This window comes from Platichthys flesus, chromosome 17 (assembly GCF_949316205.1).
Source record: "Platichthys flesus chromosome 17, fPlaFle2.1, whole genome shotgun sequence".
Taxonomy (NCBI): domain Eukaryota; kingdom Metazoa; phylum Chordata; class Actinopteri; order Pleuronectiformes; family Pleuronectidae; genus Platichthys; species Platichthys flesus.
Window position 1 is genome coordinate 11,751,914 of NC_084961.1, and position 17,364 is coordinate 11,769,277.

A 17,364-nucleotide genomic window follows, 5' to 3' on the forward strand; every position below is an offset into this window, starting at 1 on the left:
GCATGTTGATGCAGTTGACCCGTTTAATGCCAAGTTGTGGTCACAGTTGGGATCATTTAAAACTCTACCTGTGCGCTTTTATGAATCATAAATCCTGACATTTTGTAGATACATGGCACTAAACCTGCACATATTAGTAAAATTGTGAGATTTGGGGTCTTTTACTGCAAAAAAATTCTGAATTTCAGGGAAAGGTTAATTCTTTATGGCACAAACCAGAAAGATGCTTTCCTAATGTTAATATTGAGAACCATAAATCACTGCCAGGTGGAGGTAGACTTGTATCGGGATGAGGTTTACCTTATGAAGATTTTGTGTCTCAAGTTTTCATTTACTTTGCAGGTAAATGAGTTGGTGGAAATAAATAAAAACAGGTTTCATCATATGAATCACAGCAGGAGGAAGGATAAGTGGCAGCAATCCTTGAGTGGGTGTAGATTTAAAAGGAAGCTGCAAATATTGAAAAAATGGTAGCTAAAACTTTCTCAATCTACAATAATTAACATGAATACAGACACAAAACTGAGTGTGTTGACAAGATGAGCGGTTAGTTCACAATGTTTATTATAATCAAGTAGAGTTTTCACAATATTTTGGTTCAGCTTTTGAATGTTAAAATATCAGTTCAGTTGACAGAGCTCAGAGTTTAAGGAACAACCATCTCAAGGACTTAACACTTAACTCGAGGCTATTATTGTTATTAAAACACATGGTGCAGTTTTGTAAAGCGTTGCTCGGCACAGAACTTGCACAAATCTATTAAATTTGATGAAAAGGCTTGATCACAGTTCGTCTCCAGGCACAGTGGCTCAGTCAGTCATTTGACGACCTTGTCAGATTATCATCCACCAAACTGCAGTATTAGCCAAAATGCGAAACAAGACACAAGTAGTATTTACTAATATTTATCTCAAGACACAAATCTTTTCCTGCCCTCTTTTTAATTATTCAAACTTTGCTTAGATTTGCATACAACAACATTTTTCTCCAGTTATTTTGCCAGTCCTGACAAAAGGTTGCTGGTGCCGCTCCAGGAGGCCTACAGAGGGCGCCTCTCTGTCAGCAGGTGACGGCTCTCCTCACTGGGCGGGAACAATGCCTCCCTCAGGCGAACCATGTGACCTCCGACCCCTGCTTGGCCGCTGGCGTCTTCCACCAGTGACCTATGAATGGGTCGGTACACCTTGTGACGCCTGGTAGGGAGGGAGGAGTGAGGAAAAAATAATGGAGTCAGGATCAAAGGATGGAGGAGAAAGGAATATTTGATGGAAAGAATGAGCGTGGGATGAAACAGGTGAATAGGAAGGAGGAGGCCAGACGTCAGGAGTCAGGACTGCTCAGTCGTGTGTATAATCAGGAACATGTTCGTGCATTGATGCTTCAGAATGGACTGAATGACTATATACTAGGGGAGAGCGTGGCCTAGGGGATAGAGCGGGTGTTCTGCAACAAAAAGTTTGTTGGTTCGAATCCCACTCTTTCCCATCTGTATGCCTGAGTGTCCTTGGCAAGATACTGAACCCCTAAAATGGCCCCTCATAAATGTTGAGTGTTCTAAAAATGTAAGTCGCTTTGGACAAAAAAAGCGTCAGCTAAATATCATGTAATGTAAATACTCACTTGTAGACTATATATGCAATGAGAGCAAAGACAGCCACCAGCACAGCGCTCGATGAGAGCACCACCGCTGCAGTGCGATGAGTCTTGGGCGCTACAGACAGAACCACAGACAGACATTGTTCAGATCTGGTTTAGATGACCACATTTAAAAAAAAAAAAAAAGTAATTGAACATGCATGCGATGTAATGGCATGCACTGCCACATGCACTGCTGGGTGTGAGGAACTAACCAGGGGGATCCTGGGACTTGTTGATGGTGACGGTGGTGCTGGCGAGGGTCAAGCTGCTGGAGTCCTCCAAGGTGATGTTGACGCAGTAGGTGCCGGGTTCCGGGAACGTTCGCCTCAGGTGCACCTCGCACTCCGACGATGGCGGCACGTCGTCGCACATGATGCTAAGCACCCGAGTGCAGGTGGGGTCTGACACGATGGTGCAGGCCGAGGTGGGGGTGCTGAGGGTGAGAGAGTATAAAGATGAAGAGTTACAGGACCTACGACTTTATCTAAAACATATCTTTATGTAAGAAACCTTTTTATGATCCATTGCATTAAATATCCTTATAACAAATGTAGAAATTGAAAATGTATTTATTTTAAGAACTTCAGAATTGGGCCGCTGCTCTGCAAAGGACAGTGATGGAAAAACATTTTGTGCTGATGTAAAAAGGCAGTTAAATACTATTAGAGTTATTTGTGTTGTGTTGTGACGTCACAAGATTACCCATAAATCTCTAGTTTCCTAGTTTCTTCTTCTTTCGGCTGCTCCCTTTATAGGTCACAGCAGATCATCACCTGCATATTGTTACACACCTCTGTGGGTTGGTTCAATGAGCTGGGGAATTGAACCGCTGACCCAGTGATCAGTGTACAATGTCAAGTGTCAAAGTTGAAAAGCTTTGATGGAAACTTTCTTAGTATCTCAATAATCCCGAGAACCTTATACAATAATAATCTCTCCATCTATATCTCTGTGTTACATTGATTCATTGATTCAGCAGTGACATCTGAGAATGTTTCAAGATACAATTTCAGTTTCACAAAGCAACGGGAAGGAAAAGAGAAACAACACCCTGTTTAACATTAAAATGAAATAAATAATACAAAAATAATTATACACTCACATGCCCAGACATTTCACCAGGAAGCTGATGTCAGTTCTGGTCACTCTGGCAGCCAACACGTCCACGATGGTATTACTCATTTGGCTGTTCAGTGCGTGTTTGGGTTCTGCGGAGAACAGATTCATGCATTTTCATTTTAGATGTGTACTCATCTGCTCATGATTATGGTGTGTGTGTGTTTATTTATAGCAAATTTGATCTGAAAATCTCATCCTTTCACATATTTCCTTGTTGCAAAAAATCGTTATTGAATCAACTTGAAAACACACACGAACACACACACACACACACACAAGCCTGTTTAAAGGCCACACCCAACCTTTCTGTGGCCCCAAGCAGAATATGATGTGGGCCCCCCCACAACCACCATCTCTAGTAACAAGCGTGTAAACATAATAACATTTTTCATTAGCATTGGCATTTCACACAGAGAACAATTTCTCCTGCGGGGCATTTCAAGCACTCTTGGCAGCCCCCTAGTGGCCAAAGTCTGCCTGAGCAGGTACACAGTTCACTATCACTAATTAATATTACTAATTAAGATATTTGGGTTGTGATGTTCAAATGGGAAATGTTAAGGGTTTACATTCATAGGGAAGGGGGTTAGATTGCATGTATTTATTTTTATCATATTACTTAAGCAATAGACACAAATTTGGAGTTGATGATGGCACAAAGTTGCAATCGCAGTAATTCCCCTCCACGATGCATGACTGGTCACATTTTGATGGATCACCTGTATGTCTGTACAAAACTTCATTATAAATTGTCCAACAGTTGTTGAGATTCAGTAACATGGATCCATGCTGCCTCCCACTTACCAATGACGCTGATGTTACCGATGAACACTCCGTAGGCGTAGCGGTAACACTGGTTGCCGTTGAGGCGGCGCGTGCTGCGCCAGGCCAGGGTGGTGGGGTTGAACTCCAGGCTGGTGCTGGCAGCAGTCGGGGGGAGGGGCTCCGTGGAGAACAACCCTGTGGAGGCGGGGGCAGCGGAGGAGGGCAAGGGTCGGCTGGTGCTGCGTGGTGCTGAAACAGGAAACAAGAGGCAAGATGTAGACTCACTGGGAGCATGTTCTCATCAAGAGAGTCTATTATTCATTAAAAGCTTAATGAGGTTGTGATCAGATGCATGTTAGCTGTTAAAACTCACCCTGTGTGGTCTCCATCTTCACAGTAGCGGCATGAGTTTTGCCTGGCGTTGTGGGAGCCTCTGGAAAAGGACAGACAGAAACATATAGTAAATATGACCACATACAATGCATTTTGTCTTTTTGTTTTATAGGTATGTTGCAAATTATGAATGCTTTTGTTGTTCAGGCAGCAGAAGAGAGATTATGTGAAATGATGAGGGAGCCGTCCTGACAAAGCTCCTATAGGGCCAGTGACCAACCACTGGAATCCAAATTCATGGTTGGTGCCTTAAACCCACCAGCAAACCCACTGGTTCTCGTTTGCTGACTTCTCTTCACCGTTATCTACTTTTTGGTTTTATTTAAAGGTTTGAGATATCTTGTCTCCTCTCTACGTCCATCGTCATTCTGAAGAGTTTTCACTGGATCTACTTTTCTACAGAAGAAATCATTCCTAAATAATCCATAAAAAGTAGTTTCGGCAGAATAAACAAGAGATATGACATATTGATTTATTTCTTCCTGTAGGTCACTTCGAAACAACTGTTTCCCCTCTGGCTCCTGTTCTAATGCTAAGCTAAGCTACCTGCCTCCTGGCTATGAGGTTGTTTTTATATTAATAAATGCTAGAAAAAGATAACCACAATTATACTACACATGAAGGGTCGCCAAGTGCTTACTCATTTCGAGAAACCTTAGGTTAGGGTAACATCCACCTTACATGGAAAGTGAGCTAACGTTGTGATTTGGTGCTATACATAAAAAAACAGTCAAAAATGCTTTTAAAGAACTTTTGGAAAATGATTTTTATCTCCTTTAATGTCGCTGTCCAGCACCTGTAGGACGTTTGGACACGGGTCGCCCCGGGGTCGAGGTGGCAGCAGCGGGCGGACACTCCGCAGGGAACGCCGCCTCCACCACCAGCTTCACGCTCATGGTCCCCAGCATGCTGTAGCTGTGCGCGGTCACTTCCCGGTGTGTCACCAGCTGATTGCCATCCCTGAAGTCCCAGATGTAGTCGATGGCCTCAGCGGTTTTGAGGTAGCCGCTGGGGTCATGAAGCTGGACCTTGAAGAGCACGTCCTCGCCGCGGAAGAAAACGTTCTTGGACTCGTTGACCGCAGCCTTCTGGGAGATCTCGACCGCCACAGGGATCTTGTCTGAAGAGAAAGATAAATAATTGATTCTCCAGGTCTCTCTCTGTGGGATTTGTATTTGTCTCTTAGACTCAAACAACTATACAGATAAAGAGGTAGGACATGAGGCCGTAAATTCTGTCTCCACCTGTGACGTAGAAGACGGTGTTGTCGGTGGTGAGGGGACTGTACTTCCTGCGCTCACGTTTCCTGTAGACCATGACCTCCATGATCTCTGCCCCCAGTGGGATGGCGGTGGTGTTGATGGTCACGCTGGACGATGAGCCGTCGCAAGTCTCATAGTATTGGCCTGGGGACAAACGGCACAGAATAAAAAAATAAAAACATATTCCTTCTTTTAGTGCTGCACGTGCACATTTGCAAATTGTAAACCTCTGTGTCTCACCCATTGTGTGCCAGACGTAGACGTAGCCCTTGTGTCTCCAGTCGTTGCTCTGAGGGAAGGGCTTCCCGTCGGGGAACACGTTGCATTTCTTTTTGTCCGTACACTTTCCGAAGCCGTAGTCATCCATCCAGGACGTCCAGTTGTACACATAGCCGGAGCGAACCTGTCCATTAGCTGCCCCCAGGACCAGAGAGTGAAGTCAAAGATTGTGTAAAATGTCAGAACTAAAATAAAATAAAAACAGCATCAACGATATCTTATATGTAAAGACATGTCTAATGAGAAGATGTAAAGTGTAAGTCAATGTGCTCTCAGCTGTAACAACCACTTTAGCCTCTTTTAGCTAATTTTTCTGGCCTTACAAGCTGCAACTGTACCACTGTGCACACGACTCCAAATCAAGGCTAATGTTGCTGTTGTGTGCTGGATGTTTTAAACAGCTACTGTTTGCAAATGACATGTTCAGCACATCAACTTCATGAGGTAATATTTGATAGTACTATGTTGTCAGATGTTTTGTGCGGCCTCCAAGTGGACAAGAAGTCAAATACAATAGCTTTTCTATGCCCTGTGAAAGTGTTTTCTTCTGCTGTATGGTGTAGTATGGTTGTCCTTCATGTTACAGTGGGATTTTGTGTTGGAGTGTGATATGAGTTATTCGGGAAGGGGGGTGGGGGGTTGGCCTGGCCTGCTTCCAGCACCTGAGGCCTCCAGCTCCGTACCGTCCCCGCAGTGATCATCCCACACCAGGTCCCCGTTGGCGTCTTCCTTCTGGCAGGGAGGATACTCCAGCTTGGCCGTGAAGGAGACGCTCGAGCCGTTTAGAGCTGGACTGTCGCTGGTCAGACGGACCTTGGGTTTGGCTGCAGAGAGGTGGATGTTCCAGGTTTAACAACAGAAAAAATAATATATAATAACATGTCTGAGAGGAAGAACATGTCACCTTTCTCACCTCCTCCGTGCATGAGCCCCTTTGGCTTCGGGCTCAGTGGTGGGTAGAGGTAATCGTTCCATGGGCTGGTGTCAGGATCCCAGCCAGGGATTGGTGGAATTGGAAAAGGAAACTTTCCGGTTATATCATGCTTGTGGGCGAACATGTCACCGTACGCTGGAGAGAGAGAGACCGAAGAACATTTGAATGTCCTAATGTGCAGGAAAACTGAAGCCTCATTCAGGGTCCCATATTAGAACATGTCCTTAACTGTGACAAAGTAATAGTTTCATTTTATTCACAAGGTAATTAATTGATTAAATTAAGTTTATTTGGCAAAAATATCTAAAAGAGTTTTCATAAGCTCGTGGCCTTGATTCGATTTCTCTTTTTGGAATAAAATTTGTGTTGCATCCCCTGATATGCAGTTTCAAAGAAAAACTACGAAATCAATGAATCTCTCCCTCTCTTCAAGAGGAAAAAATAAATTAAATAGAAAATTTGGAATAACCTTTAAACAAGGATACCTGATGATGATTTTTATACCAAATAAATTATCCTGCCCGGCCTCGTACATTTATGATTTATGAAATGATTTAGTATTTATCACCTTGAAGAACTTTATCTGATCCTGTCATAAATGCATTAATCTGTATATTAACTTTCTCTCCGCAGCTCCAAACCTATCTGTCACTTTTACTTTAACGGAAATGTGAGTGATATATCTTTAAATACGAGAGTCAGACGAAAACAACATCTATGTAATTTGATTATTGGAAAAAGGCCACAGCTCATGTGACTGAAACTCTCACTCACCCTCAACTCTCACTATGATGGAAAACTTTTTTAGTTTTCAAGTTGATCAATATGCATTTGAATAGCCAGAGGCTTCTCTATTTTTCTTGGAATCAAAGCAAACCCCAGTTCGACATCACTGTGAGAGGAATGTGTGAAGGTTAAAAATATTAAGATGCAGATCTTAATTTTAAGATGCATGTTAATATAATATAAAATATGTTTTACTCTCATGGATCTCAAACTGTTTCCTTCGTTTAAATCATTGTTCTGTTTTATGAATGATAATCCATATTGACTGTGTAACCAGATTCAAACGGTCAGCCAGTGGGCAAACCTTAATTAGGGCCATGGGTTCCCAATTAAGGCTGCCCCATGATGTGACAGTTCAGGACAGCACAGGTAAAAAAAAAAAAAAGTGTGAGGCAAATATCCTGCTTCGAAAGTCGACTTTATACTTAAAAACTACTGCAACAATAATAGTTCTAGTTTTTCAGACTAAATATTTGATGTCAATGTGAATATGTCAATTCCAGAAAAACTCTGTATTTCATATTTCTCTACCAGGCATCTGCTGACTTCCTTTAGAGCAAACCAGCACTTACTTCTGCGTCCATCAGCATGGTAAACGAAGCAGGCACAAGCCAGGAGAAAAAGAAACGGCAGGACTTCCATCTCCTCTTCTCAAAAAAACAACAACAAAGAGTTGTCAGTAAATCACCGAAACGCAAACTGCATCCACCTTCCAGACAGGTCAAGTATCTGTGCGCCCACGGAGCTGGTTGTCCCTCTGTGTCTCGTCCAGCTCTCCCAGTACAGCAGACTGTGTCCCCCCCTCCTGTCCTGATGGGCTCTAATTCAATCTGGGGCCGCTGAGCGCACAAACATGTGATGTTTCCTAACAAGACGCATCTCATCACTCATTAGTCTCCTGGACGCAGGAAACCCATGAGAGATGAGATGACAAGCGTGCCCCTTCCCCTTTTACCCCATTACTTCACTTTGATACATAAAAAACAAAACAAAACAACGAACAAGGATTTTAATCCGAAACATATTTTCATCCAATGATCCACATTTATTTAAGACAGCACGCACCGAGGTCACCTTCTGGTTAAACCTGATTTCTTAATTTTTCTAAATACAAAACACGTGTTTCATGTCTTCTGTCATCTGTTTTCCTCAACACGCGTATTTAGTTTATGAACTTGAAATCTAAACAGATTCAATTTAATCAAATAATCAAATAAATGGAGTTTTGTTGGATTTTAAATAATACAATGAGACTCTAACCCTTGAAGATCTCTGGTTGAACAGAAGAAATAAAATGAGTGAATTCATATGAGGCTGAATTTGATGCTGTTAAATATTTGTATTCGAGAGGAATGTATTTGATTGTGATTTAGTCCATCTTTTCGTTGAGTCCGTGCTTGGTCCTTTTGAACGTCCACATGTGTGACAGCTGACCACCTCATCCAGCTGTGTCACGGTGAGACCAGCAGCAGCAGTGGATGTGCGCACTGGGCAGGTTGCGCCATGTTGGCACTGCGGCACCCGCAAAAGCGGAAGAGAAGTAGGCGCATGATGCCCATGAAAAAACTGTTCGTTTTCAACAGAATCGAACATGTGACTCGCGTCGTTATTTCAGCGGCTCGTCTGCTGTCACAAGGACTGTGTGGAAACGGACACAAAGGCTCCAGACATTTATAGTTATGTGGAAAAAGTCAAGTTTTGATCAAAACCGTGACATGATAAAAATGAGCAAATCTCCTTCAGCTTTAAAAACACATGAGCATTTATTAAAAGATGGGAAAAAAAATTACAGCACAATAAATATCCACAACATTTGTGCTCTCTTTTCCCCCCATAAATTGAATTCAGATAAAGACCCGTCTCTTATAAAAGTGGCTGAAGAGAGAAAGATGTGCGAACGTGAAAAATAACCACAGCTTCATATCTGGAGAGGATAAATTCAAATCCTCTGACCGCCACAGCCCAGATGTCTGGAATTCTTCCACATTATAAATAGCTTCTGAAATCCAAGTGGTGACCATGATTATACGAGCGCACCACGTGCTTCAATTACACGATTACAGATGATAACATTCTGTATGATACATATGATACAAACTATAGGTAGAGATAATTATATCGTACTTTGTAATGATCAGTTACTGATGGGCTAAATTTGTCAGGGATTTTCAAGTGCAACTTAATAAATTGTCACGTGCAAACCTTATGACGCCAGAAGAAGAAAACAAGGTTGTCGGAAACAAAACTTCTCTTTGTTGAGCTTTGCTGCTCTTCTCATCCCGTCGCCATGACAACAGATACAACCACATCCGCTAATGATGGAGGCCGCGAAATGTGGCCGAGAGCTCCAGAGTAAAGAAAGTAGAGGATGTGCTTCTTTTTTATGAGTAACTAAACTTGAGATGATACAGAAAAAAACACTCCTTTATTCACGCCAGTGCCAGTCATCACCCAGTAGAGGGCAGCACCTCTCCGCAGCGGCTTGTGAAAGAGAAGATTGGTACTTTGGTATGGGTTTTTCATTTTGAACAGTCTCTCTCCACCCCCTCTCTCTCGCTCTCTTCCTCTCTCTCTCTCTCTCTCTCTCTCTTTGTGCTTGTCTGTGTGTGTGTGTGTATGTGGAGGATGCATACGAGAACTTGTCGTGCCTTCTCATTACGCTCTGGCTTCCAGTTGGATGGTGGAATGCAGGACTGGACCCTGGACCATCGCAGTGTGTGAGTGTGTGTGTTCTCTTGGTGTGTGTGTCTGAAAATGTGCTGGCGGCGGACACTTGACTCCAGTGTGTGTGTGTGTGTCTTTTGGCTGCAGGATGGAGACATATGGGATTGTTCACTGTGCGCAGCTCTGGAAAGACGTGAAAACTGCCCCTCTTCCACACTGAGCGCTTATAAACACATTCCCACCAGGACGCAGGAGTCAGGAGCAGGTCATCTCTCTCTCTCTCTCTTTCTCTTTCTCCCCGTCTCTCTCATCTTTCATGTCTCTCCTTCATTCCCACCCTCTCAACAACACCTTCATCTTGCTCTCTCAGCCCCCTCCCCTACTCTTTCAACTCGTCCCTCTGTCTCCCCAGGTGTCCCCCCCCCCATACTCCCTCCTCTGTATAGTGTAATCATAATCCTGAGGAGCCACCCTGCCCTGTCATCCCGAGCAGGGGGGAGGTGGGTGTCTTTGTGTGTAATGGGAGGAAGGCAGGGAGTCACAAATACCACCCACTGCAGACAAGTCACCACCCAGGAATAACCTGAGTCTGGCTGCAGCCCCTCACAGTTTCCTGTCAGACGAGGAGGAGGGGGGGCTTTATTTAGGGATGGGATGAAATAACATTAGGGAGGCTGCAGTCTGACCTCACGTTGGCCACCAGCATAAAGCAAATATCACCCTGGATCATGTATTAGGAAAGTATTAGACACTGAAACCCTGACGTGTTGGGTGTTTCCCCTCGAGCTCCTTGTTTACAATGTCACATTTGCAGTGTGATTATTCCACATCACGACAAAAACACAACTGTGATGTTTTCCACTTCTCGAAAGACCAAAAAAAAAACTCAGGCTGGGACGCACGGGTTCGCTTTGTCTGGACTCGGTTGAAAAACAGGAGCCCCGGCTGCCAAGATCTGCTCCGGAGAACCAGCGGAGATCGAGTCTGTGACCCGCCCCGCTTCCAGGCACCGACAGACGGTCATGGGACCGCGGGGCCCGTCGCCAACTGGCCGGAGAGCGCATCTTTGATGTGTGACGCATGGAGAGAAGCCTGCTCCACGCACACACTCTCTCTCTCTCTTCCTCACACACACACGCACACAAACTGGAGGAAATATAAAAAAAAAACACACTCTCCTTCCACAGCAATGTGCCCTTTTTATAACCTACTGGTAGAAAACACTGAGTTCCGAAACAGACCTGCGCCATGTGGCCATTAAAAACACTTGGAATAACTTTGGGGATTTTTGGGATTCCGTGCATGTCATCGTAAAACTAACCACTGACTTCCCACATGAGCTACATCCAAATCCATGAAGAGATTTGTTATTGTAGAGATGCAACAGTGCTTGTATTTGTGCGTTCCTGGGGATTTGTGGGGTTAATCTTTTAGGAGCTGGTCCAGGATGCGTGTGAGGTTCGGCCCCTCGAGGAGCTGCAGGTGGAGAGCAGGTGGATATATCAGGTGCATTTTGCAGCTGTTATCTGTGCTCTCAACTTTGCGCAGGCTTTAGGACCCGCGGGATGAGCTGGATGAAAGGTTCTAGTCTGCGCACCTCCACCACAGAAGTGAAGGGTTTGTCCTGAACTTGCCTTGTCTCGTCACCCTGGCGCTCCATGAATGCAGCTCCACTCCTCACACAGCCGGTGAATATGGGCGACTTGTTTCTTTTTCTTGGATAATCCCTCATCACTTGGGTGAAATGCAATCCACTTCAAAGTTGAAGCAGTGCTCGGCAGCTCCGCGGGGCTGAGTTCTGAGTTCCACTGTGCGCTCCCCAGCATGAGGCTGTGCAGAGCTACTGCCCGGAGGAGGATGCTCGGCCTCTGGCTGCTGCTCCTCGGTTTCGCCCTGGTCACTCTGACGCTGTCGGACCTGTTGAACCGCGACAAAAGCCCCAGCCATCAGAATCCAGGACCTCCTCGACGCCCCCTGCAGCGGTCCCCGAGTCCACCGGACCTGGAAGTCATCGTGGACTCCCGGGACCCTGCCCTGGAGCTCGGCGTCAACCTCTCCCCGATCAAATCTTTCCAAGAGGACCAGCTCTTATTCGTGCCAAGGCCATCCGCGCAAGGCACGAGGAGCGCGCCACAGAAGAAGGGCAGCTACAAGGTGCTGCTCCCCGGGGCGTATAAGGACAACAGCGCTCTTGAGCCTCCGACGCCCGATGAGCTGGGCCAAGCGCTGCGGCTACGCCTGGAGGGTGTGGAGAGGGAGACGGAGGTGGCCGCCGTGATGAAGTACGGATTCAACGAGGTGGCCAGCGAGAGGATTTCACTGCATCGCGGGCTGCCCGAGACGCGCCATCCTGGGTGAAAACCGCACAATAAACCACACATTCTTCCCTGCAAATCCATGTTGGCGTCAGAGAGGGAAGTTGTAGTATTGACGGTGCGCCTCTGACCTCAACAGGTGTCTGGGGGAGCAGTACAGTGAGTCTCTGCCGTCTGCGAGTGTTGTTATATGTTTCCACGACGAAGCCTGGTCCACGCTCCTGCGCACCGTGCACAGCGTCCTCAACACTGCGCCCAAACATCACCTGCACGAGGTTCTGCTGGTGGACGACCTGAGCCAGCAAGGTATACCCAACACATCAATCCATCCATTATCCATTATCCATCCATCATTCCATCATTCCATCATTCCATCCACCATTCCATCTATCCATCAATCAGTCCATCTATCCATCCATCAATCCAGCTATCATCCATCCATCTAGCCATCCATTAGTCATCCATCTATCATCCATCCATCCATCAATTTCTCCACCCATGTACATTTGATTCAGATTTGATATGCTTGAAATGTCCTATTGGAATTATCCATGCATCCATCCACCAATGTATCTATTATCCACCATACTGTACATCCATGGATTCACTCTATCTGACCATGCGCATTCTCGTCTTCACCGTGCTCCTCAGGTCACCTGAAGACTGTGCTGAGTGAGTACGTATCACATCTGGATGGGGTGCGTTTGATTCGCAGCACCAGACGCCTGGGCGTCGGTGGGTGCCGCACCCTGGGGGCTGCCAGGGCCACAGCAGAGGTGCTGGTGTTCATGGACTCCCACTGTGAGTGCCAGAAAGGCTGGCTGGAGCCACTCCTGGAGAGAGTGGCCCAGGACAGGTAACCATGACCCTACTCACTCCAATGATATCTATAACCTAATAATAAGTGCAAGATTCTTTTAAGTCAGCTTCATGATTCCCCAATAATCACATCATTTGTTTTAGATTCTAAAATAAAAAGTTAAGTAAAGAACGATCCATCCAGCTGGTATCATTTTCTCGAATTATTTTCTGCTGTTTGACAGTTGACACTTGGAGGGCTCAGAGTTACCAGTTGTCTTTACTCAGGAGTAAACAGTGGTCTACATGTGCTGTGTGTGTGTGTGCTGTGTGTGTGTGTGTGTGTGTGTGTGTGTGTGTGTGTGTGCATGTGTGTGTGTATGTGTTTGTGTGTGTGTTTGTATCCAGCTCCCAGCTCCCAGCTCCCATGATTGGGCTCCAGTCTTGTGTCTCTGGCCGCCTGCAGCGTGGCTCTAATTAGACTCAGTAATTAGGGTTAAGTCCTTACTCTGGAATCTGCAACCACTCAACTCTCTCTGCCACATATCTGACCCCTCTCCCGTGTCTCGCTCTCTTTCTTCCCCCTCTTTAATCTTTTCTTTTCATTTCCTCTGAGCGTCACATCACACACATATACGGCCGCCTGTTAGTGGAAATATTATAGCAGATATAAATGTGCCATATGTGAACCAGAGCAGAGCCCAACGGAGGACAGTGCACATATTTGAACTTTGATTCTGATCTGAGGCACACACACACACACACACACACACACACACACACACACACACACACACACACACACACACACACAAACATTGATCAGATAGGAAACATTTCTTGGTGACTGCAGACTGATTGTGAATGATAAGTGAGGATGAGGAATGGTGAAGGAATTTGAATGTTCTTATTGTTCCAAATGTCTGACTTTCAGCAGCACATTTACTCTTCACACCATCAACCTCTTTCTAAAGTCACTTTACATTTAAAAATGACTGTCAGCAATGTGTCGTCTCTCTGCAGGACCAGAGTGGTGTCCCCCATCATGGATGTGATAGACTGGCAGACCTTTCAGTACAACGCCACCCAGTGGCCGGTTAGGGGGGTGTTTGACTGGAAACTGGACTTCTTCTGGGAATCAAACCTTCCGCTGCAAGACAAGGGCCCAGACTCCGCTGTGCAACCTTTACGGTGGGTTTAACAAGACAACATAATCATGGCTGGGGCTTGAGAAAAGCCCCAAGGACAAGCAGCAATTAGATCTACTTTAGCCTGGTTATGTTTATAGGTAGAGAATTGTCCTTAGGCTTAAAAGTAAATGTAGAAAATGTATATGTATGTGATGGCTCTTCAAGTCCAGATGCTGTGAAGTTTACCGTTTTGTTGACTGTGACAGGTCTCCAGCGTTGGGAGGAGGCGTCGTGGCTATCGACAGACATTTCTTCCAAAAGATAGGAGCCTACGACCCGGGGATGCTGCTGTGGGGAGCGGAGCAAATTGAGCTGTCAATCAGGGTAAAGTAAAAATGATTAATGATCAGTTCCGCAGCTGAATCTCCAGTTCACACGCTCACACAGGACAGAGGGATGAAGTCACATACTTTATTCCACGGACTCTCGCCCCCTGAGTGATTCAGTTGCCTTCTGTCAGGGCCTCAGGAATGTTGTTCTGGGACATGATGCCTTTTGCAAATGGAAATCTCAGGTTGAAGGTCTGGGAATGTCCTGGCCGCTCGGCGAAAACACAGGCGTCAGAGCAAAATGTTATGAAACCACTTACTTGCGACAAAGGAAACACGCAAAGTGCAGATACTTGTAGAGAGAGTATAACCTGTGCTTTTCAGTCTGACAATCAAGACACATTCCCTGCAAATATAGAGGTATTTAGGGCAATAAAGGTTTTATTCTTCCATACCAGTGGTTAAAGGGCAGTTTTCTGTATCGCTCATGTTAGGTGTGGTCATGCGGGGGCTCCATGGAGGTGGTCCCCTGCTCACGTGTGGCACACCTCGTGCACCACCACCTGCCGTACCGCTTCCCAGACCAGGAGCTGCTTCAGAGGAACAAGATCCGCATCGCAGACACATGGATGGACACGTACAGGAAGATTTTCTACAGGAGGGACACACTGGCTCATTTCATCAGGCAGGTGTGTGTGTGTGTGTTTGGTGTGTGTGTGTGTGTGTGTGGGGGGGGGGGGGGGGGATCTGCTCATACAGATTGGTGCATGGGTGTGTGTGCTGAAAAGCTCATCACACACAATGTCTCTCTTTGGCACAGTCGGAGAGCCCCGACATCACCGAGCGGCTGCGGCTGAAGAGGAGTCTCGGCTGCAGGAACTTCCACTGGTACCTGACGACCGTTTATCCACAGCTGTACATCCCACAGGACAGGCCTGCACTGTCAGGCGAGGTAACACACACACACACACACACACACACACACACAGACACAAACACTCCTCAGTGGTGGTGTGACCGATTGACATGTCTCATTTGTGCGTGTCCAAAGCTGTATAACGTGGGCACTGGCAGCTGTGCAGACTTCCCTCGAGGGCGGGGGGCTCAAGGTGGGCCCGTGAAGACGGCACCGTGCAGTGGGACGGGCAGCCAGGTAACCGTGACTTCAGATTTATTTAGTGGTGAAAGTGCGAAAGAGACAGATGTGACACCGACGATGTTATCACTTGCCACCGCAGCACTGTGATCTAAACTCTGAGGGTGAGGTGCGGTGGGGTCCGATGGGGGCTCTGTGCCTGGACTCAGACGAGGAGAGGGTGGTTCTCTCTCCCTGCCCCACCCACAGGTCGTCCACCAGCAGACTCCAGTGGAAGTTCATGAAGGCAAGGCAGTATTTTGTCGTGCACTCTCTCTGAAAACTTTGACACTGCCATGCAGGTCGTTTGGCTAACGCGGTCTCTTTTTCCTGCTTCAGCTCAGCGGCCAACTCGTCCACCAGCAGTCTCAGTTGTGTCTGGAGGCTGTAAAGGGAGGAGAACCCCCGCAGAGCAGCCCCAGGGAGGTCAACACCCACCTCAGCACAGGGGGTGTCCTCCTGCGCCCCTGCACCCATCACCCTGAACAACAGTGGCACTTTGAGCAACTGGTGGCACCTAAAGGTGAATGATACAGAGAACCCCCAGAAGGACTTGTGGATTTGCAAGATGTGAATTCTGGGCAGATATTATCAAATATTTACTCTGCACAGCAGCAGAAAGTGGATTCTGCCCTCAGTGAAGTGGTGTCGAAGAAGATACAAAATATAGTTTTTACTCTCCACTTTGCCACTTAACGTCAATGTTCCTGTTTTAAGGATTGCAAATAGCATTTATTTTGTTAAATAATAAAAAACAATTGATCTTTTAGGGATATTCATGTTCATATCTATTATTGTATCGTGTATTTAATAATGTACAATATTAAAAACTTGTAGAGAAAAGGATCTGAAATCATCAACTGTTTTGTTTTAAATTCTTTCATTAATTCAGGTATGTGTTTTTTTAATCATTTGAAAGACAGAATCACATTAACAGCCACTCTATTGTAATGAATTGAGTTCTAGGTCATGGCCACTGTCCCAAATATGTCTTATCCGCCAAAGTTGTTCAAGTTAGCCTTGTGGACTTTAATGGAATAAACTTTGTTTGGTATGAAATCAAAAAGTAAATTTAAGAGAAATTAAAAGCCTGTAAAAGAAGATATAGACAGAGGCTATTTTTCTTGAAAAGATTAATTTTCTTCACAATGAAAAATAGTTAGACTAGATGATATGAGAATAAAAACCTAGAATTAAAGCATGCACACTTAAAGTTTGGATTTCCAATGTTAGATATTTGGTTTAGTTCCAATTAAAGTGGATTTATTTGTTAATGTTGCAGCAAAAAAGTGAAATTTTAAATAAAATGTTTCTGACTTTGTGGAAACAGTTTGAGGGTTAATGCCATTTTGCAGAAAGTGAAGGCCCTGACGTGCACAGACATTTTCACACCTAATCTGCTGTCACCAGCAGAGGGAGCCAGCTACTTTCCTAATCTACAGCCCCAGTGGATCACTTCGTTTTCCTTATGATGCTCTAGTGAGGATTTCCATTGAGGAGTGTGTTCTTTATGTGGTTGGAGCCTCTATACAGTCGGACTGCTATGTGGCAGTGATGCACATGTGACCCAGGATTGTGGCCACGCTCTGTAGCAACGTAAACGTCCAGAAAACATGTTTTTATGTGAATCTATCTAATCCACAGCCTGTGATAAAGGTGAAAGTGTTATCTGAACTCAAGGTTATGATGGTGAACAGCAGACAGAAGAGGCCCCTGAACCTGTCTTCAGTAGCTGACATGATGGCCCCCAGGCAACCAGCACTAATAACTGCCTATACTCTGTCACACAGTAATGCTCTTCTTAACCCATGGTGCAC

The 17,364-nt window shown here is 45.5% G+C and overlaps 2 protein-coding genes across 5 annotated transcripts; one reads left to right on the forward strand and one right to left on the reverse strand.

Moving 5' to 3' along the window:
- Positions 1-546: 546 nt before the first annotated feature.
- Positions 547-7,998, reverse strand: gpnmb (glycoprotein (transmembrane) nmb). Of its 4 annotated transcripts, none has more exons than XM_062410612.1 (12): positions 7,749-7,998; positions 6,370-6,525; positions 6,140-6,280; positions 5,418-5,591; positions 5,160-5,321; positions 4,712-5,035; positions 3,896-3,955; positions 3,562-3,771; positions 2,741-2,846; positions 1,851-2,071; positions 1,621-1,711; positions 547-1,193 (listed from the first exon to the last, which is right to left on the reverse strand). In XM_062410612.1, the coding sequence occupies exons 1-12, from the start codon at positions 7,816-7,818 to the stop codon at positions 1,040-1,042; spliced, it is 1,869 nt and encodes a 622-aa protein (XP_062266596.1). In that variant the 5' UTR covers positions 7,819-7,998; the 3' UTR covers positions 547-1,039. The 4 variants fall into 4 exon arrangements, with proteins under 4 accessions (XP_062266596.1, XP_062266594.1, XP_062266595.1 ...); XM_062410610.1 differs by having other exon boundaries at positions 6,119-6,280; XM_062410611.1 differs by having other exon boundaries at positions 6,361-6,525.
- A 3,224-nt stretch (positions 7,999-11,222) lies between these two features.
- LOC133972608 (polypeptide N-acetylgalactosaminyltransferase 15-like) lies at positions 11,223-16,347 on the forward strand. The gene is made up of 10 exons (XM_062410148.1): positions 11,223-12,194; positions 12,295-12,461; positions 12,807-13,011; positions 13,977-14,144; positions 14,350-14,467; positions 14,907-15,101; positions 15,233-15,364; positions 15,464-15,565; positions 15,651-15,794; positions 15,887-16,347. The coding sequence occupies exons 1-10, from the start codon at positions 11,665-11,667 to the stop codon at positions 16,076-16,078; spliced, it is 1,953 nt and encodes a 650-aa protein (XP_062266132.1). The 5' UTR covers positions 11,223-11,664; the 3' UTR covers positions 16,079-16,347.
- The last annotated feature ends 1,017 nt before the right edge of the window (positions 16,348-17,364 follow it).

Bases quoted from the DNA above. Each gene is read 5' to 3' on its own strand.
- LOC133972608 (XM_062410148.1), top strand. From the start codon at position 11,665: ATGAGGCTGTGCAGAGCTACTGCCCGGAGGAGGATGCTCGGCCTCTGG. The intron at 12,462-12,806 runs GTATACCCAACA...CGTGCTCCTCAG, and splicing joins GGACGACCTGAGCCAGCAAG to GTCACCTGAAGACTGTGCTG. The intron at 13,012-13,976 runs GTAACCATGACC...GTCTCTCTGCAG, and splicing joins GAGAGAGTGGCCCAGGACAG to GACCAGAGTGGTGTCCCCCA.
- gpnmb (XM_062410609.1), bottom strand. From the start codon at position 7,818: ATGGAAGTCCTGCCGTTTCTTTTTCTCCTGGCTTGTGCCTGCTTCGTT. The intron at 5,592-6,118 runs GTGCTGGAAGCA...TCCTGGGGGCAG, and splicing joins TACGGAGCTGGAGGCCTCAG to CTAATGGACAGGTTCGCTCC. The intron at 2,847-3,561 runs GTAAGTGGGAGG...TGTTCTCCGCAG, and splicing joins CGGTAACATCAGCGTCATTG to AACCCAAACACGCACTGAAC.